The following is a 22729-nucleotide window of genomic DNA, read 5'->3' as shown; positions in this document are numbered from 1 at the left end:
TAAGATCCTATTCATTGATCGACATATGCTTAAATCATTCACTTTGTGACACGTGTCTCTTTGTAATTTTAGAATATTTTACTCTGGCGTACAAAGGCGAATGCAAGGAATACACAAAAGAAAAATGCAATGATGTCGCAAAGTACTGGCATCGAAAACTAGGCGTTAGTGAAATGGTCTGCGCATCGAACGGCAGAACGTATAGAAGTTACCTGAATGTTTACTGTCTAAACAGGAATGGAGCAAGTAAGGATCTGTTTCTTATATGTCGATTGATTGATTTGGTGTTTTAAGTCCACTTTATGCACAGTAAGGCTAATTGTGACTGGGCCTACAGTTTAAAGTGGGATCCGAACCACTTAGTGCCTCCACCGGGTATCGAACCCGGGACCCCTTGATTACAAGGCGACGACGCTAGCACTGCGCCATCGGGGAGGCCCAGGATCTGTTTCTTATATGTCTGTTTATATATATACAGGGTGTTATTTTAATGGTGCCCACGGACCACAGATTCGTATAGAGGACATCAAAACAAACAACTTTTCTCCGTAACATTTCTCTCGTTTGTGCGTCGATTCGACGCTACAGCCGTTCAAAAAAGACCGCTTTGCCGCCTGGATACTGGCAACCCAACACATTTCATCGTATCTGTGACGTCATTTCCTGCGGCGAAACAGCGTACGGCAGGGTTGCAAGGAACACACAAAATACCAACCACATTATTAGCTGTAAAACGAAGCGAGAAACGCGTCCAGTAGACCGAACATCATAGCCTACCAGCCAGAAGATCAGGGAAGGGGGAAGTGAACCAACGATATGAGAAATGGTACAAAACGTATTCAAAATGAAGTGTCAATATCGGATTTTGTCTCAGCCTACTTGTCAAATATCAACAACAATAAATTTTATTGGACTTGCAGCTTACATGTCAAATATTTGAAAATTTCGTTGCAAGGTTGATATCTACAGGTTAGTGTCCAGATGCCTTGTGGTACTTTTGTGCTGAAAACGGACGTATCCGAGGTTCACGTTGTTACATTACGGCTAAAACACGTACACCCACAGTAACAATCTAGTGATGAATCAGTAGCGAATATACTGGCCTCTTCACAGTTGCAAACTATTACATGTGTATCCGGTGCATAAATAAACACAGTCGTCGGAGAGCTTGTCTTACCACTACTTATATTACTGTATTTCCAACCATTTCTGTCACTTGCCTCATAATTCCCTGAATATACGACATTTTATTATGTGTTGCTTACCTTTGGAATTTTGAGTTCTTTCGTTTCTATTTTGTCATCTGTTCAGTGTCACAGACAACTAGTATCAGAAGGACGAAGTGGATAGACTAAATTGTATGTGCGAACTTGGTAACTAGATTTGCAAATATTTGACATGTAAGCTGAGATAAAATTCGATGTGACCACTTCCACTTGAATTCTATTTTCTTTCTAACATTTTTCGTATCGTTTGCTTACTTCCTGTTAGGTTAAAGGACGTGTTTTCTCGTTTTGTTTTACGGTACATAATGTGGCTGATTGTAGCTATGTCATTTTTCACAGAATATGTGTTCCTGGCAAACCTGGAACGCATCGCCTCACGACGGGATATGACGTCACAAATGCATTCAAATGTTGTGTCTGGTTGCCAGCATTCAGGCGGCAAAATGGGCTCTTTCGAATGACTGTAGCGCCGAAATGATGCACCAACGAGAAAAATGTTACGGAGAAAAGTTGTTTGTTTTGATATCCTCTATACCTTTCCGTGGTCCGTGGGTGCCATTAAAATGACACCCTATATATATACAGTATTGGCCATATTATTGGACTCATTAGTTGAAAAAATGAAACACAAATTAACTCACTTTATGTAGATAAATTTTACAGATTTAATGTTTTGTGAAACACATTGCATTGTTATACACACTGCAAATACTGTCAGTACTTCGTATGACCACCTTTGGCTCTATTTGAGCCCGTTACAATCATTGTTTGTGTACAATTCCCTTTTACTCTTTTTTCTAAACTTCAAGCCACGTGGTTTATAAAATTACGCGTTGCTCCGAAGATACAAATAAAGAACACCCTTACAACAACGAGAATTAATATTATTTCCTTTGTAATAACCAAAAAATAGCATAAATAGCACTGTAAACAATGTACGTATTATTCGAGGCATTTTTGCGAATGTGCCAAGAATCATGCCGCCACCTATTCTTGGGACACAGTAAAAGAAAGGATTGTGGGAAACAAGATTATATCGAAGCAGACAAACAGTTTAATCCCCCCCAAAAAGTTATAAAAATCGTCAAATATATTTAGTTAGAAAACTTTCAAAACAAGGAAACGTGTTTCTTTTTTACAATGAGTCAAATAATTTGGCCAATACTGTATATATAATATATACATTGTATATATATACAGGGTGGCTCAAAAAGTCACTTAACACCCTCGGTACAAGCCCACTGCAGCGCGCAACATGGAAATGGTGATGACCAATCGTTGCCAGGCCAAGGGAAAACCACATTGACAACATCCGCTCGGTCGGCGGCCATCTTGATGTCCGCCATATTGAATTCAACTTCAGAATTTTAAATGGGAAGGGGGTGATATGAAATATCAAATCAGGCTAGAATTTCACGCGAAATGCAATGGTGAAGGTTTTTTCGACGTATCTGTAACTGGTAAAAAGTTATGACTGAATTCTTGTACCAATTTGCTCCTTTTCGAGGTGTTAGCAAAATGCCATAAAATTTGTCTAGCGCATCGGTAATACATCGAGATGAAAGTGATATCTAGGGAGAGAAGTTCGCATGCCATTGCACACGAATCGGATACATCCATGAAGAGCTGTGCATTATGAATGCTTGTCGCGAACAATTATAGTGTGACGCTTCCATTAAATGAAAAGTCCTTCACAGTGACAAGGCTAATGTTTATGTTCGTAAGGAAGTTCATAAACAGAATATACGGCCCTTGTCATCTGATAACTAACTTTAGACAGAAACTGCTTCACAAAGTTCCCATAGTGTTCTGGTGTTCCTCCCTATTGAAAAAACTCTGTAAAAAGTACTTTCTTCCATAAGGAAGGATGAAAAAAACCTGTCTATTTAACAAATCCAAGTAGCCCCAAACATTTAAGGTTCCGTTGATGGAAAATTGACCAACCAATCGTGTTCCACACAGCACGCCACACCCATTAACTTACCAGCACTAACCATTCAGCTTTGATCTGTCGAAAATGGGTTATCAGATAAAAAGCATCGAAACTTCTTATGAACATAAACATTAGCCTTGTCACTGTGAAGGACTTTTCATTTAATGGAAGCGTCATACTGTAATTGTTTGCGACAAGCATTCATAATGCGCAACTCTTCATGTATGTATCCGATTAAAATCGTGTGCAATGGCATGCGTACTTCTCTCCCTAGACTTCACTTTGATCTCGATGTGTTACCGATGCGCTAAACAAATTGTAAGGCATTTTTCTAACATCTCGAAAAGGAGCAAATTGGTACAAGAATTCAGTCATAACTTTTTACTGGTTAAGATACGTCGAAAAAAACCTTCACCATTGCATTTCTCGTGAATTTCTAGCCTGATTTGATATATCATATCACCCCCTTCCCATTTAAAATTCTGAAGTTGAATTCAATATGGCGGACATCAAGATGGCCGCCGACCGTGCGGGTGGCGTCAATGTGGTTCCCCCTTGGCCTGATAACGATTGGTCATCACCATTTCCATGTTGCGCGCTGAAGTGGTCTTGTACCGAGGGTGTTAAGTGACTTTTTGAGCCACCCTGTATATTGTATTATATATATATATATTGTTAATTGCTAAAACGCAACTCTAAAATGTAAAGAGAATGGAAAATGTATGAATGTCAGTGTGTGTCATCGTGGATAAATCAAAAGTGAATTGATAAATGTTGCGTTATTGATCTCAGTGCTTACATTGCCTTGGAAGAACGACCAAAAACATGAGTGAATGTAAAGGAAATTCCTATTCACTTGTTATGTAATACAACAGAATTAAATTACTTCTTCTAGTACATTCACGATTTCCTGTGTAGTTTCATGGGAGCAGTCGGTCGTGTGGGTGTGTGTGTGTGTCTGAAGACTTAACTGACAGGTACAATAATAATAATAATAATAATAATGTTTAAATTAAAATAATTAAATTGAATAAATACTAATTACATTAATTAATATTATATTGTTATTATTACACGAATAGTTAAATGGACCGTATAAGAATATAGATAGACTACAACAGCACATATTTTTATTATCTAGCTTACCTGTACTTAATATCGGAAATGTTTGTAAAAACATACGTACCCAGGCAAAGAAATTGACGTCAAACAGACGAAATGGAATATTTTATTGAATAACAAAAAAGGATGTTAGATCCAGTTGACAAAAAGTACAGCTCCTGATTAATTTTCGTGCGTATTATCTTAAATAGTATACAACACCATTAAGCCTTGTTTCCATGATATGAAAAACTCAATATGCTAACCAAGGCAGTAATTTATTTTATTATAAAACATAAACTAAACGTAATGTTTTAACTTTCTATCAAGGTCTTCTTCAGACTCTGCACCAAGTACAAATGTAACAAGGTACAAAACAGGACGAGATATATATATACACAAACATTACTCCCCTCCAGATTATTAGAAAGTTGTTCTGGAACATTTCTAGCAGGTGGCTTTATGACGAACTGTCATAAGGTATACTGGAAACTTAAGTTTCGTGTGTGTTTTGCTTGGGTAAAATAGCCCAACTCAGGTCTAAAGACGATGAACTCGTCTAGTGCAAAGAATTCACGATAGGTGGAATGCCTATGCAATATGAAAACTTTGTTGCTTTAATAGTTACGCGAAGAATCGCTAGATGGCTCTGACCGTTGTGCGCAGTTGAATTGTAAATTCCTTTGTTTGAGACCCGATTTTCTCGCGGTTTCCTTATGCACAAGGACATTTTGATGTGTCGGTCACTGCACGCATGGGCAATTCGCTGTTATGGCGCAAAATCATAAAATATACAGCGTTTTGGTCTAGATGCCTTTGGTTAATTATCAGCAAAAAGTTTATCTTATTGAGCATTACACTGGGTTCTTTAACGCATATACATATCTGTTATCGTGTGGTATTTAAATCATGAAAAATTGTTGTTTGGTAAAGACAAATGTGCTCTGCAAAAATGACGAATAGTGATCGAGAGGGGTGTGCAGTGGTGGTAAAGGACTTCCGGAAGAGAAACATGGAGTGAACAAAGCAATGTCACTACAGTGGAGGAAATCAGAATTGTTTCCGTGCTTTAGGGAGGAATCTTTCATCTGCAGTTAGGACAAAACGGCAGTTAATAGCATGAAGTGAAAGCACATCGCAAAAATAAGTGTTGGAAAGGAATGGAGCTCTCGGGAAGAGGGAGGTAAGAGTGGACTCGTGCGTACTGGACTCGTCGTTCCCGACACACCAGGTGAGGAAATAAATTATCTTAAGTGACTTTGAGAGAAAGAAAATTCTCGAAGATCGTGTTTACAACGGTTAAGCAAAGTTGTTTATGAGATAGCTATCCCGCGTGTGTTGAATTTTACGGGAAACGGTACTAGTACACGTCACAGACCATGCGTTATCGACAAAATGGCCATCGACGCCATGTCTGATAAGGGCTCTGTGCACACGTAAAACGATTTATTTTCGTGCAAGAAACGCACAGCTCTAGTCAAAATATACTAGGAACATGTTCCAAAATTGGTTCAATGTCAAAATAAGAAGTAATTAGGACTTTTGTAATTCCTTATATGGTATTAATGGTGCATGTTAAATGACTTTGATGGGTAAATTTACGTTCATCTATCGACAGTTCTTATTTTATGTCTCTTAACTTAATAAGCACAAATTGTCGATGCTTTCATACGCAGGAAATATGTGTTAAATTGAAAACAATAAACAAGTTTACTGTTTCTGGTGTTCGTATTTACGTGCTAAAACATTTTCTTCCATTTGTATTTGATGTTTATGAAAATGTTTAAATGATTAATTCTTCTCTTTCAGAAGGGGGGAATTTCACATGTGTAATTTGGGTTAATGCTGTTGCTATGAAAAGGGGTTATTGTTAGTTGTAAATTATTTGAAATCCTATTTGAAATCCGAAGGTATAAAATTTTAATCTCCAGCGATCTGTACGCGTCACCAGCGTTACTAGGCAAAGTGTATCAAAATAAATAAATTCAAACCAATGACATATTCAACGTTTCAGGATCGTCGAGACTCAGTTATTGAGTCGTGGTTGTTGGGTTCAATCTAATAAATTTAATCTAATTGTATTTAGTCCGTCGCAAGATTACGAGGACTCAAGTGCAGAGGGGTTGCGTTATTGAATTTTTTGTTGGGTTTCAAGTAGGTTAATCTTTAGTTGGTTAATTGCTGTTGTTAAAGCTAATATTAATAATGGCAACTGAGCAGGAACCGGTTACATTAGATTCCTTGTTCGCCTTTATTAAACAGAGTGAGGAAAGGAACAAGGAATGCACTGAGTCACTCAAATCAGAACTCAAATCAGAACTCAGAGACAGCAATCAGTTGCTCAAATCAGAACTCAGAGACAGCAATCAGTTGCTCAAATCAGAACTTAATGAAAGCAATCAGTTGCTCAAATCAGAACTTAATGAAAGCAATCAGTTGCTCAAAACAGAACTTGCAGCTCATACTAGTAAGGTAGTGGGTAAACTGCAGTCTGATCTAGAGGACACCAGTAAATGCATATTAGAGCTGCAGCAAGATGTTATAAAGACAAGTGAAGGTTTAAATGATCTCACGTTGTCGGTCTCTCAATATAGGGTAGAATGTATGAATAGGGCTGAGGGGTTGGAAGCAAAGTATGAAGCACTAGCAAAGAGGTTGGATTCAGAAGTTCTGGGAATGCATGAGTCCTTGGATCAGATGAAAATTGAGAAGGCAAATGATATTAAGTCACTGGAAGGGCAAATTGTAGAGAAAGTGTTAGACAAGATAAGGAGTAGGGATAGGAATTTAGATCAAATATCATCAAGCTCACAAATTGGAAAAGTTGTCAATGAAAGTGAGTTAGCTGCGATGAAAAAGGAATGTTCTTCTTCATCTCAGACAGTAGGACAGACATTCTCTCAGAACGTAGATTCGGGAACTACTGTTCTTAACACGTTGCCTACGGAGGTCATGGTGACATTGAAATCTCTTGAAAGCTCCATGGATAGGTTCAGTAAAGTTCTGACCAACTGGGAACAAGATGGTTCTAGTATTACTCAACATCTTCGAATCAGTGGCGGCAAGCAATTGAATGAAAAGGGTCTCAAGGGTTTGGGGTCTGGGTTCGAAAGGGTGGATTGTGTAGATAAAGCTACCTCAACGGACGACTCAGACGTTGTTACTGTTAAGCAAAATAGCAGGACTAAATCATTTCCTTGTCATGATGTGGTGAGCACCGAATCTACATCTGATGCTGAAAAACCGTGGAAGGTCAATTCCACTTTCAGCAAGAAAAGCTACATTAAGACTAGGCACAAAAGAGCTAAAGTTTTGGGGTCTCTAGTAAAAGCCGAGAGTGAGGGGAAGGTGTTAGAAGGTGTCAAAGAACGGTCTGATCGTAACCAGAATCAGGACGCGGTTCGTACCAAGGTGTACAGCATAAAGCCTCAAGACTTGTTGAAATTTCCGAAATTCAATGGGTTGATCACCACGATAACTCCATCTGAATTTTTGGAAAAGGTTGAGGAACTGTTAGAATTATATGGTATAGACTCGATGCAATACATAAAGTATGTTCCGAAATTATTAACGGATAGCGCGAAACTTTGGTTTTCGGAGAGGAAAGCTCACTTAGTCACTTACGAATTATTCAAAACTGAATTCATTAACCATTACGAGAGTTCCAGGTGGCGTAGCTCCTGTCTTGCAAAGGTATTGAACTCGCCCTATCAAAGGACCTCGGAGGAGAGTGTATTACAATTCTTCTCGAGGAACTTTAAGTTGTTACGTTCCATTCAACCTAAGGCGGAGGACTCTCATATCGTGGCTCAAATTGGCACGCTCTTGCCTTATAAGTTGAGGGAACACATCGTGATGCAGGATGTTTCGTCCTTCGCGGAGGCGATACACATAATAGAAAACTATGAGTCTTTACAGGATGTAAATGTAAAACGAGATGTGGCTCCACTTCCTAAAGGCAAAGGGTTCAAGGGTGGGGTGAACAAAGTCTCAGTCACTTCTGAGGCCTCTGAAGAGAAACTTAGACCAGGGTCGCGGGAAATAAAGACTTCACCCACTAGCGTTAGAAAGAACACAAATTTCAGTCCCAATTCGAAACGACGTTTTCAGTACAATAGAGATTCAGCCGAAGATTCCTTGTTGGGAAACGGAGACCAACTCACATCGTAGGAGGTGATGTGGGTTTAGGCATGAATAAACCTCCAGTTAATAGGGTTGCGTCTGCGTTACCTCAAAGAAGTAAGGGAGCAGAACAACAGACAAGTGCTATTCAACCGTTGATAGAAGGGAAACAATTGATCGGCGACAGTATGTTACTCAGAGTAGCTCAGAAGTTTGGTAATTATCAGTTCAATTTCGATGAACAAGGAAATCGCAGGATAGGATTAACAGTCAGTGGACAAACTACCGAGCAATTAAACGGCAGGTTAAAGTCGTGCTCAAAATTGGCTGACTCAGTGATAGTCATGATAGGTACGAATGATATACTTAACTTCCAGACGGAAGAAACTATAAAGTGCAACTTGTCGGAGACGCTGGAATTGCTGAAAGGAAGGACAAAGGAGATCAGTTGGTTGACCCTACCTCCCATAGCACGTATTATGCGTAACAAAAGTTCCAATGTCTGGCACAAATGGAAAGGGATTAATGATTTCATAGCCTCGTTTCATGATGCAAGAAATGTCAAAGTACACGATATCTCTTCTTTGTTTTTTGATAGCTCAGGTGAAATTCGATATGACCTTTATGAAGAATATTTGGGAAATCCTTCGCGGGGAAAAGTTGATCGAATACATTGGAACAGAGAAGGAATGTCTCGGGTTCTCAATTTCCTTAGGAAAAGGGGAATTTTAAGAAAGTTAGGACAAGGGGTATCCGAGCCTGGCTCTCAAATCATAGTTGAAGCTGAGATCCATGCGGTGGACGAGCCATCCAGGGAATGTCCAAGTTCGGAAAACCGGAGAGGAGCTCTTACCAACGGGCAGGGGGTGAGGGTGAGGTAAAATTTCCTGCTATACAGTTTGTAAATATAAATGATACGTGGGGAGAGGAGAGTGATTTTCTTGATGAAATGAATTCAACTATACCTGTTAATGTGGGTTACCAACAACATACGTCTGCTATGATTAAAATTGCCATATTAGGTAAAGTTTTTAATGCTCTATGTGATAGTGGTGCCGAGGTGTCTCTCCTCGAATTTAACACTTGGAAATCGATTTCGTCTTTGATCTCGAGACCAAGATTGGAACCAGCATCCAATATTAAATTAGTGGATTATACTGGTTCGAGATCTAAATCTGTTGAAGGAATCACGAAATTGATGATCAATTTGGGGGGGCATGATTATTATGTACAGTTTCTAGTGGTGAAAAAATTAAATGTACCCGTATTGCTAGGTTTAGATGTGATATATGGGGTTCACGGTGAACTAAACTTCGACGTAGATGCTTTCTTTTATCATACTCCCAATGGTAAAGCACTTTTGAAGTTCACACCTCTTAGAGAAGTAGATTCTTTGGGACCGGACTTGTCTTTGATGAACGTTTCAATGAATATAGATCTTTCAGCAAATGAACAGTCGTCTTTCATGCACAAAGTGAAGGGTTCGCTGAACTTAGAAGAAAATTTAAATTCTCGATTCATAGACATTTTAAGCGCCTTTGAACAGATGTTTACTGACATACCGGGATTATGTAGAGAGTACGAACATCGGATGGTATTGGACACTGTTGAACCAATCGTGGCGAGGAATTACCCCATTCCTTATGCTTACAGGGATCAAGTTAGGAATCATTTGAACCAAATGTTGGCTTGGGATGTGATTGAGCTTTCACAGTCCGAATATCGTTCGCCTCTACTGGTGGTTCCCAAACCAAATGGGGGAATACGATTATGTGTAGATTTGAAAAAGGTTAATCAACACGTTAAACTCATGCAACTTACGCCAATGAAGATTAACGATCTGTTGACTTCATTTTTAGGCTGTAAATTCTTCACCTCGCTGGACTTAGGAAACGCTTATTGGCAAGTATCTTTACATACTGACAGTCGTAAATTCACGGCATTTGCATTTGAGGGTATTCTGTACCAATTTAAAAGAGTTGTGTTTGGTTCGGTGAACGGCACGGCTGTGTTCGTGGATGTCATGAATAGGGTACTGGGATCATTTTTAGATTTTGTTGTGGTGTACGTAGACGATATCATCATCAAATCTAAAGATTTTGATTCACATCTAAGGCATGTCAGTCTGGTCTTGGAAAGATTAAAATGCGCGGGTTTTACATTGAAGCTAGAAAAATGTAGGTTTGCAGTGCAAGAGTTTAAGTTTTTGGGACACATAATCACGACACAGGGTTTCCAGAAAGATCCTTCCTACGTCGAAAGCATTGTTAACCTACGCAAACCTGAAAACTTGAAACAGTTGCAAAGGGTTCTAGGATGTTTTAATTGGTTAGCGAAGTATATTCCTAATTATGCCATGGTGGCACAACCGTTATATGAACTAGTGAAACTTAAGACGAAGTGGCATTGGACCACACAAGCTGAACAAGCTTTTATGCACCTGAAGGCGTTGGTAGTCCATGAAGTGACCCTTAACTTTCCAGATTTTGAGAAAACGTTCTATATTCAAACGGATGCATCTCTTGTGGGGATAGGGGGCTTTTGTTACCAAATTACTGACGGGGAAATGAAACCCTTAGGATTCGTCAGCAGGTTGCTTAGAACATACGAAAAGTCGTATACGTCAACTGAGATCGAAGTTTTGGCTATACTATATACGATCGAAAAATTTTCCACATTTCTTAAGGGTAGACAATTTGTTGTTGTCACTGACCACAAATCACTCACGTGGTTAGAATCTGCACATTCATGGAATGCCAGGCTGACAAGATGGTTTATACAGATCCAACAGTATTCCTTCGTGGTGCAATATTGCAAGGGTTCGGACAACCTCTTGGCAGATACCCTTAGTAGAAACTTTCCAGATACACCTGATTCTCAATTTTTAGTAAATATTTCTGTAGTTACGCATTTAAATCAGAAGATTTTCACCAAGGAGGAGTTGATTGATTTACAGAGTGATGACGTGGGTTTGAGAGAAATTATTGATCATCTTAAGGGGGTAAGTCAAAGGATCAATTCTCGCTCAAGATCTTGGAATCGAACATACTGCTTAAATGATGATGTTCTTTATATTAAAGACTTCCATGATGTTTCGCGTCACAGGATATGTATTCCAGTCAAATTGATAAATAAAGTTTTGGTGGCTGGACATGATGACATGGGACACTTCGGAGTTGCCAAAACTTTATCTCACTTATATCGGGTTTTCTACTGGCAAGGGATGAAATCTGATATTAAGTCGTATGTAAAAAACTGTGAGTTGTGTCAGCGTACAAAACCGAATAAACATCCGGCTAAAATTGTTGCTAGGTCTCATTTCACAGACATGCCGGGGGAGATTTTGTTTATTGATCTGCAGGGTCCGTTTGCGCTAGGGCCTAAGCGAGAAAGGTTTTTGTTTACGGTTCTAGATGCAGCAACAAGGTATTTGGTGGCATACCCGGTGGTTAATAGCAATGCCAATACCATCGTGAATAAATTGTCAAAAGTGTACTTTGTTCATTTGGGAATTCCTCAGAGGTTAGTTTCGGATAATGGGCCACAATTTAAGTCGAAAATTTTTCAGAATGCAATGAAAACATGGGGGGTACAACTTGTTTACACTCCGGTGTACCATCCGAGCTCAAATTGGGTAGAGCGCTATCATTCGGAATTGAACCGTTTGATGAGAATACTCTGTAATTCCAATCACAATAAATGGCCGGAAAAAGTACCTGAAGCTCTGCGCCTTCTGAATGGTTCCATTTCGTTACAAACAGGATATTCTCCAATGGAGTTGAGATTAAACATGACAAAGAGTTTGACCGATATACCGACGCTGGGGGTCGATGCTAACAATGTCACGTGGAATGACAAGCTAGTCATGGCGAATCTGTCTAGTCTTAGTAAAAGGCAAAATAAATTGAAGCAATATAATGCTAAGATGGATGCTAAACCTGTAGTGGAAGAGGGTAAGCTAGTCTTCGTTAAGAATCAGACCTTAAGTGGTACCGGAGATAAGGTGATAAGAAAATATTGTGACCTCTTTGTCGGCCCTTATCTTTGTGTTAAGAACAGTAAAGATTCCACGCTTTCATTGATAGATTGTGTGACAGGAGAAAAATTGGATCACCAGTCGATAGAAAATTGTAAAGTTTGGAATTGTTCAGGGGACAAGGTAAAAATGTGGGTGAAAAGATTACTAGATTTGAATTTGGAAGGTGTGGATGAAATGCTACAGACGATGGGGTTTAGCTGTAAATCAGACGTGGTAGTTAAGGACAGTGTAGATATAGGCGGGGTAGGGGAAGCTCAAGGTTAAAATTTCTCGTATGGGTAAAGTGAGATTGAGCCTGCGGCGGGCGAGTTGACCAAGTAGGTGAAATTTATGCGGCGTACTAGCATGCGAGATGAGCCTGAAATCTTCCAGATTGCTCCAAAATAAGGTGAAACGTTTACAATAGTTATTGGCTCAGATAGAAGGATTCCAGAATCGAATTAAGAGTTGTTTAGGTAGTTCCATGGGGGTGTTGTTGAGTTTGAGGGTGGGGGCAGGTATGATGCGGTAGAGGTCAAGTTAGGTTATGCTTGCGGCGGGCTAATAGTCAAGTAAGTATAATGTTGCGGTGGGCCTAGGCATTCATTTGTTTCCTGCTCCAACCAAAAATATACAAGCCACTATGTTCTGCAAGACGCCAAAACACATGCGGGGTTCCTTCTTTCTGGAGAATGTTGGAGTCACCAGAGTTGGTGATCCGGGATGTATCATATTGTAAACAATATAGTAATATGTCTGTATATATCAAATATGTATATTAGTGAATATGTATAATATGAATATTTATTTGATGAAAGTCTAATTTTAGTATTGTAACAAAAGTATTATGTGAGGGTTCAGCCCTATGTTGGGCGCCATTTATGACGAACTGTCATAAGGTATACTGGAAACTTAAGTTTCGTGTGTGTTTTGCTTGGGTAAAATAGCCCAACTCAGGTCTAAAGACGATGAACTCGTCTAGTGCAAAGAATTCACGATAGGTGGAATGCCTATGCAATATGAAAACTTTGTTGCTTTAATAGTTACGCGAAGAATCGCTAGATGGCTCTGACCGTTGTGCGCAGTTGAATTGTAAATTCCTTTGTTTGAGACCCGATTTTCTCGCGGTTTCCTTATGCACAAGGACATGTGTTAAATTGAAAACAATAAACAAGTTTACTGTTTCTGGTGTTCGTATTTACGTGCTAAAACATTTTCTTCCATTTGTATTTGATGTTTATGAAAATGTTTAAATGATTAATTCTTCTCTTTCAGAAGGGGGGAATTTCACATGTGTAATTTGGGTTAATGCTGTTGCTATGAAAAGGGGTTATTGTTAGTTGTAAATTATTTGAAATCCTATTTGAAATCCGAAGGTATAAAATTTTAATCTCCAGCGATCTGTACGCGTCACCAGCGTTACTAGGCAAAGTGTATCAAAATAAATAAATTCAAACCAATGACATATTCAACGTTTCAGGATCGTCGAGACTCAGTTATTGAGTCGTGGTTGTTGGGTTCAATCTAATAAATTTAATCTAATTGTATTTAGTCCGTCGCAGCTTTCCCTTGTCAACTGTACTTTCACCTAAAAGGCTAAACATATTTCCATCTAGAATGTTGTTGGGGTTTATATCTCACGCTCTTTTTCCTTCATTTTTCTTCCTTCTCCTCTCCTCTTTCTCTCTTGTCCTTTCCACTCTTTCTAACACCTTCTTCCATTCTTTGTTTAACTTCAGTCCCCCATTCCAGTTCATTGTGTCTTCTTCACCTTTATTCTCTATTTCCTTGACTTCCTTCCATTTTCTCACTATCATTCTCTTCTCCCTTCCTATCTGCTTAGCCTCATCCCACTCTATGTCATCTCCTGTTTCTCTCGTGTGTTTAAATATCGCATTTCTCTCTCTCTCAAGTCGTACATCATGCCTATGTTGTTTCAACCTGTCTTTCAGCCTCTTTTTCGTTTCTCCCATGTACACATTCTGACATTCTTTACATTTCACTTCGTAGATAATCTCTTCCTCTTCTCTGTTTTCCTTTTTCTTGTTTGCATTCTTCGCTATTCTTACGATGAAGGAAAGAGAGCGTGAGATAAAGAGTCCAACCACATTCTAGATGAAAATATGTTTAGCCTTTTAGGTGGAAGTACCGTTGACAAGGGAAAGCCACCTGCTAGAATGTTCCAGAACAACTTCCTAATAGTCTGGAGGGGAGTAATGTTTATGTATATATATCGTCCTGTTTTTGTACCTTGTTACATTTGTACTTGGTGCAGAGTCTGAAGAAGACCTTGCTAGAAGGTTGAAACGTTACGTTTAGTTTATGTTTTATAATAAAATGAATTACAGCCTTGGTTAGCATATTGGGTTTTTCTTAAATAGTAATGTAAACGCATAAATCTTTGGTACTGTCCTCAAAGCCGTATGATTCTAATATAATCCTTGACTTCCGATAAACTAACACCCATCGATTATACAATGCATGCTAATCAAGTATATACGATTTTTGTGAAAAATAATACGTGGAATGAAAGAAAATCTCTGCGATTGCTTTTTCAGATTTGACGATTCTCCATGGCGGTTGTTGCAGACCCAACGAAACGAAACTACCGGAAGATCCTAAGGACTCCTGCGATCTGCACAACTCGCTTCTGATGGATTGCCCCGTGTGTGGGTCAAATGGAGAAACTTATAGAAATATATACAAACTACATTGTGAATCATTGCAGAACGAAGGTACATACTTGACAAACGTCTTATTATGCTATGGTTTTGGAGTTTGAAACTCAACTTAGAGATTAGGAGCAGTTTTGCTACTAAGGTCAAACATTTACTCACCAAACTAGGCAACTAGTCAACTATTGTTGAATAGTAAAATGTCAGGTTTCAGCTATATGCGAGTAATTTACTTTTCTGATTTTGGGCGCAAATTGGTTAAAAAATATTTCGGACATTATGTATTTATTAAAAATATTAATTTACTTTCGGATTTTGGATCAGTTTAATCTTTGTAAAACGTATCGATGCGTCTGTCGTCAGAATTAAACGAATTAAAATTTCACCTTTGAGGGCGAAATGACTCCCAATCTTAGATTCAAGTGCAAATTCGTATCATTGAAAGAAAATATACTGCTATGTAACGTAAATGTTTTTTAAAAAAACTTACGATATGTTTATTCCCTTACACAAATATTTTTCCAGGATACTTATCCTTCCATTGTTAACTTTATTAAATTGTGTATTTTGTCTCTTCGAAATTGGATTTTGCTTTTGCAAGACGTATACAAGGCATTTTCTCGTCTTGCAAGGCAAATACTTTAGTTTTCATTCGTGTACACAGAAGTAAAAAATGAAGTGAATTCAGTAAACACAGAAGAAGGCAGACCGAATACAAATTGAAGTAGTTAAACTATGACGGTAACTTTCTCAAACATTCTAAGGTATGTAAAACTGAATCTCTTGTGTATCAATATAACTGCTCTTTCAAGAGATAGAAACGGATTCAATTTACTAAAGATTATGCTGAATCAGAAAGTGTTCATTTCAATTCTGCTCAATCACTCTGAAAGTCACTTTTAAATAAATCTAGCTATTCTGAAAAAAACTTAAAATAGCTTTGAAAGATACAAATGAAGAGAAAGTAGTCAACAAAACACTGATATTTATTCCAATGTATATTGTCCTACAGACAATTGTCCTATGTACAATTTCCTAAATGCAATTTCGATTCATCTTTACATTGCAGTCTTGAAATTATACACTATTAATAATTGTAGGTTTGATGATGTCCAAACCAGGAGGATGTAAACAGGATGGCACCAAGAGCTTCAGCAAAAAGTGCGAAAGGAATATCACCATTGAAGATATCCCCTATGTGTATGACGACAGAGACAGCAGCTCGTGGTCTATTTGTGGAAGCAATGGTATAACGTACGACAACGGAACTCACCTCGAGTGCTCAAGATCCAGTGACGTAGCAGGTAATTTGCAGACTAAACTGTGCAAACAGTAAATTAAATGCAGATTTACTATAGCTTCTAAGTCGAAACCAGGCTTCTAATCATCAAAATATTTTTGAGATAAATTATATCTCAATTATACAGGGTGAACAGAAACTATAGGGACAAACTTCAGGAGGTGATTCCTGACAGAAAAGGAACAAAAAAGTTCATATGAACATATGTTCGGAAACGCATATTTGCCAAGGTAGATGGCACCGAAGAACGACTCACCCTCTCATAACACCACTCACAGTTTGTTTTTTATGTTGTAGATTGTGTGATTAGAGCTACGTCGAAGAACCATGGTCCGTTATTCATACCAGGAACAAGCCGAGATGGATTTCGTAGCCAAGTAGATGGAAACGGTCGAGAGGCCGCACGGATTTGTCGAGCCACGTACCCGGACAGACAGCACCACGGGGCCTTTCATACAGGCAACCATGGAGGACGGCCGCGGCATGTGCGTACACCAGATCTGGAGGAACATGTGCTACACAATATTGAGAACAACCCCAGTACAAGTGGCCCGCCAGCATGATTTAAGCCAAGCGACGTTGTTGTGTATCCTACATGAAAACCGTTAATATCCCTATCACCTGCAACGCGTGCAGGGATTATCAGCAGCGGATTTTCCTCCAAGGGAACGGTTTTGTCGCTGGTTTTTGCAACAGGCCACCACCATATTGGTATTTTTGTCGTCAGTCCTCTTCGCCGATGAAGCGACCTTTGGTAGAGATGGCATCATCAACCTACACAATCGTCATCTGTGGGCAACAGCCAATCCTCGGGAATGGTTGAATCGTCCCATCAGCAACGGTTCAGCATCAATGATTGGCCAGGGATTATTGGCGACCACCTACTTCGACCATTTGTTCTTCCACAACGCCTTAACGGACAGACGTATCTGGAATTCCTGCAGAACACTCTGCCTCTCTTGCTTCAGAATGTGCCTTTGGCAATTCGACAGGTAATGTGGCCGATGGATGATATAGCGCCACCCCACTTTCGCATTATTCTTCGTCAACACCTCAACATCATCTTCCCCAGAAGATGGATCGGACGAGGAGACCCTGTGGCATGGCCCGCTCGATCGCCGGAATTAAACTCCCTTGATTTTTCCTTGTGGGGACATCTGAAAAGTGTTGTGTATGCTGAGCCAGTTCCTGATGTGCAGACCCTTGAAGAGCGTGTCCGTGTAACCTGTGACGCTGTTCGGGTACAGGCTGGAACATTCGAATGAGTGAGGCAATCCATGATAGTACGTGTGGACGCTTGCATTGCATCCCATGGAGACCACTTTGAACACCTGTTGTAACATGGATGAAAGTCATGCCATGTAATGTGTACCGGTACTAATTGCTTTATTGCAGGCTCACCGTCCATTTCCGGACATATGTTGATATAAACTTTTTTGTTCCTTTACCTGTCAGGAAACACCTTCTGAAGTTTGTCCCTATAGTTTCTGTTCACCCTGTATTCTACAAAACTGGAAAAGCTTGTTGTATTAAGTCGGAACCTTGTACAAATTTATAGATGCAGGCTAATACATAAACAAAATAAATCTGAATATGTAGCCTGTCCTCAAGATGTTGCAGTGTGAAAAATCATAATCTCCAACATTTTCTATAAATCCCAAAGACTAAATGTCTTCCTTGGTTGCAATGTAACAATAACACGCGGTAACTTAAACTAATGATTTACCACAATTTGATTGATTACTACATTAAAATAACACCTTACCGATGACGTATGATAGAGGCTTTGTAGAACAGTTGTGTTGGATCAATGTGCATCAGTATTAATTATTATTACTATTGGTGGAGGCAACATTTCTAATCGTACCCAAAGGTACGATCCACTTTTTATTTGACATGAACGGTTTAAAAAAACTCAAAGGTCCCATTAGAATGATTCAACCGATACTATCTTCTACCTACATAACACACCGTTGTTTCTGAATAACGAACATACATGTTTGTAAGCCGCCTAAACAACTAATTTGTTCTTTCTCATTTCTGTGCTGTTTTTTTAGGTTACCTGCAGTAAAGAAACGTAATTATGCTAAATTAATTTCTCAACATTATTAAATATAAAGACGTTTTCTTGAAATAATATAATTGTAATGAATTATATTGGCAAATTCGTAATATGATACACTGATAACGTGATAATGGCAAATGTTTTGAGTACAGTGTGGCCGGATATTTTTCACCGCGAAAGATGCATTCAAATTTCTACAATGTAAAGAACAAAACAGACAGAAATAAAGTATAACAAAGAGACAGAAATAAAGTATGCATTTAATGCTACAATACATTATTTCTTAAAAATAAAAAAGAGCTTCTGTGTCAGTCCATACCATGATAATGTGATCCACAGTAAACAACTAATACATTTTGAGAATTCATTCTTTATTTTTTGTTTTTGATTTTCGGATAAATCAAAGTTCGAAACTTTATCCCACAATTGTAGCTCCTTAATCAGGAAAAACAGAAATATGGAGCAAATACCTCCTTTTATGTAATGGAAATGGGAAATGTGTAATAAAGCTCAAAATATGTAAAATATGTATTATGAAATTCACATATAATATGGTTCCTAACGTCGTATTTCTCAGGCATTTGTAATTTTTAGTTGGTCATATACAGAACAAAGCAAAACAATGTAACTACTAACAGCATTCACCCACGTAAAGTGTTGAATTTTCGTTGTCCTTATTTTACATTTCAGTAATCAGCAAACGACACTATGGATCATGTACAACCGATGACAACCCTTGTGCTGGGATGATTCCATTGGATCATTTCCTCCACATCAAATTCCCGATATGTGGTACAGATGGGGTAACCTACGTGAACGAACTAGCGTTCTGGTGCGTCAAAAATAACATCGCCCCTGGTATGTATATACTCCCATCTATCACTTCCTTGTTTTAACTACAGTGGGATACAAAAATAATTTAGGTTTATTTCAACATTTAAGAAGGCATTACCTGAGCTCGAACCAGCAGATCACAATATGGAAAAAAAACATTTTTACCAAGATAAATTACTTTGCCTCTTTGAAGAACCACATACACTGTGAGAAGTTACTTACATTTACAGTGTTCAACCCTTAAAATGTTATAGTCTGCCTGTAAATTTACAAAATCGGGACGCCAACGTTTTCTTTTCGGGTGCATATTCAGCTCGTTATCTCTGTTGTGGCTGGTGTGAGAAGAAAACATGACGTCAGGAACAGAGCGGAATGTTACAAGCAGACAGGCACTCAAATATACTATAAGCCTATAGTACAAAACTGAGACAGAAAACAATAAAAAACTCTCAAATTTGAATTTGTTTCATCTTCCATAGACATATACGCCGTGTCGACAAACTATTGGACGATTTTATAATACTACAGTTTCACTAATATTGAAGAGACAGACATGACATTAGCATCATTTTAAAGAGGAAGATTTGAAGTTTTAAACAAACTTTAAATGCATTCGACGTTCTCTCAACGTGTGGCAGGGCAGTACTCCCATTCTCACCAAACCTTCTCAAGCATGTTGTGTGTGACGTCTCCGATGGCGGTTTCTTCGGTCACTGGCCGTCACAGTGAACGATTCTTCCTGTGGGGTTTCGTCACAGACAATGTTTACGTTCCTCATCTTCCACAGACTCTGTCAGAATTGCGAAGGTGCATCAACATCGCCATCGGGAACGTCACACAAGACATGCTTGGGAGGGTTTGGCGAGAATGAAAATACTGCCTGGACATCTGCCGTGTCAGACGTGGGACACACATCCTTCAAACATGGTGGAGGCACATGGCACAGTGGTTCGGATCCCACTTTAAACTGTAGGTGCAGTCCCGATTAGCCTTACTGTGCATAAAGTGGACTTAAAACAACAATTCAATCAATCTATTAGTGAAACTGTAGCAGTAGCGTACGCAGGATTTCATCAAAGGCCGGGGGGTGATTTCCAAAACTTTATCCAAATTCACATTATCATTGTTTTATTATACTTTAATTAAATAATAATACTCATAATTAATTAATAATACTTATAATTAACTAATTAGTTGATTTACTACAAATAATACTACTAATACCACTACTACTATTAAGTAGTAGAGATCTACATAAATAAAGTATTTATGAAATCAATAGACCGAAATTAGTTTCCAGTGATTTGATTTTTAACAAATTCTATGAGCATTTTTTTGTTTCTTTGTTACGAAATAATTCTCTACTCAACGAGGTGAGACATTTTAAGGATTAAGAAAATCCATAAAAACAAGAAAATATATTACAATAATTAAAGTATCAAACTCATCCCAGGAGCTGCGGTAGTCTGGTCGTTAGGGCATCTGACAACTATGCAGAAGATCCGTGATCGATTCCTGCAATTGGTTGTAATTTTTCCCGCTTTGTCCCCGCATAAATGTCCCTCATAATGCACATCTAGATTGTCTCGCTGTTCTTACCAACAAAACATTTTACAATAGTTAAGATTGTTGTAAATTGAATTCAGAAATTCAAACGTGCCGCAGTAAACAATGGAAAGGCGGACTGGTTACAGTGTATTCTTGTCTGCCTAGCCTTTGTCTATATATTAGCCGCTTACAACGAACCAAGAACTTTCTTTAGCTAATGCTCATTGTTCACACAAAAAATACAAAAATACATGTTCATTGAACATTGTTGCAGCTGAGATACAAAACATTTTTTTCTCTTTTAAATCTTAGTTGCCGTCATATTTTATTTTCAGGATTTCTGTTTATTTTCAAGGAATTCACCCTGAAAGACGCATGTGTTTGGAACGCTGTGCTTTTCTCTGTGCTGCATGGGAATAATAATTCAAATTATTATTATTAATTATTATTAGTAGTAGTAGTAGAAGAAGAAGAAGTAGTAGTAATGTCGCAGATCTGTGACTGTGATAAATTGGCAATTTTAATTTTTTTCTACAGCATTTTTCATAATATTTTGAAAGCTCAAGGGAGGGGTTTAAATCCCGTAAACCCCCTCCTTGCGTACGCCACTGAACTGTAGTATTATAAAATCGTCCAATAATTCCTGGACACCGTGTATAATGAGTACATACTGCAGTTGCGTGGCTTGTAAAACGGATTCAGTAAAAGAAAGTTTCCGAAATATGAACCCCTAATATATTGCATTGTGATCTAATTTCAACAAGAAAATGTTCAAACAACGTGAGAGCAGAGACGGTTACAAAATACTAAACCTCATGATCTACATGTTTCCTCTGAAGGACATTAGTGAGGGCAGACCACTTAGGAGAAAGACAAAGAATGTTCTTTGGATTCTTGTTGAGAAACATGGTGTTAAAGGACATTCAATATGTTAACCTAAGGGAAACTTATGAATATAGTTAACAATGGGTTTATCTTGCTCGAGATAGGGAAAGGTGAAAGAATTATTACTGTGGGAATAAAGCTTCAAGGTTTAAGAATTCTTGAGAGTAAAGTAGCTAGAATTGCTTCGAATTGCAAGACAAAGACGCGTGTAGTATAGAACTGCTTTGGGCCATGTACATCATGATAGAAATCAACAGAATGTGTCAGTACATGCTAAATAAAGGGAATATTCTTGATAACTTCAAGGGCTTCAGAGAATACAAACTCACCACATTTTGGCTGAAATTTGATACTCTCTTGTTTTATTTGAACTGGATCCAATCTAGTGGGTTCGTGTCAGGGGATCTAGAAGAAGGTACACAAGGACCAACTTAATCTATAAATGTGGTACTTTTCAAAATAAATTGTCCTAGGTGCTGAACATCTAGCCTTTCTATTAAATTTTCTACTTTCGAATAGAGACTTAAATAGCCAGCAGGAACTGTTGAATTCTTAAGGAAATTAGCGTTAGTAATTAGAACGGTGTTTCTATTGTGAGTGCTTTTAACACACCAGCTGATTTTACTTTTTCAGACTTGAAGAAGAAATACTTGGGAGAGTGTACATAATATACTTTCGTGAAGGCAAGCCAGGAAGAAACACAATATTATAATCATATAAGTGAGCACGAACTGCTTTAAGAACGCACTGGAATTAATTTAACCTACAAGAAAAGTGTAATTTTAGTTTCCAAATACTGAAGTAATAAAAAAAAATGTTTTGAAACAAGTTCCGATATTTTCTTATTGTGTAAAATTCCTAGTTCACGAAGAAAGCTTTTTTCAGAGTGTCAGAGCAGGAGTTCCATTCTGCTCTGTTCTCTTTCACTGACAGGGTGAGCCTGAGCCAGCTATGATGTTTGGTAGATAGTAGGTCGCTTCTTCGTCTTGCTGTCCTGAGAAGGATAAAGAAAGGTGCAAGGT

The 22729-nt window shown here is 38.4% G+C and overlaps 1 protein-coding gene across 1 annotated transcript in view; it reads left to right on the top strand.

Moving 5' to 3' along the window:
* The window catches only part of LOC145996514 (serine protease inhibitor dipetalogastin-like), a 34065-nt gene extending 11536 nt beyond the window's left edge, over positions 1–22529 (top strand). Inside the window, exons 6-10 of the mRNA XM_083133016.1 lie at positions 73–246; positions 14959–15135; positions 16176–16379; positions 19131–19298; positions 22341–22529. Of these exons, the coding sequence (XP_082989142.1) occupies positions 73–246; positions 14959–15135; positions 16176–16379; positions 19131–19298; positions 22341–22375 (758 nt within the window). The 3' untranslated portion in view covers positions 22376–22529. The remainder of the gene's footprint in view (positions 1–72; positions 247–14958; positions 15136–16175; positions 16380–19130; positions 19299–22340) is intronic.
* The last annotated feature ends 200 nt before the right edge of the window (positions 22530–22729 follow it).

The sequence above is a fragment of the Lepisma saccharinum genome, chromosome 12, assembly GCF_977018435.1.
Source record: "Lepisma saccharinum chromosome 12, izLepSacc3.1, whole genome shotgun sequence".
Taxonomy (NCBI): domain Eukaryota; kingdom Metazoa; phylum Arthropoda; class Insecta; order Zygentoma; family Lepismatidae; genus Lepisma; species Lepisma saccharinum.
The sequence above is the reverse complement of the archived record's forward strand: the minus strand, read 5'-3'. Positions and strand labels throughout refer to the sequence as shown.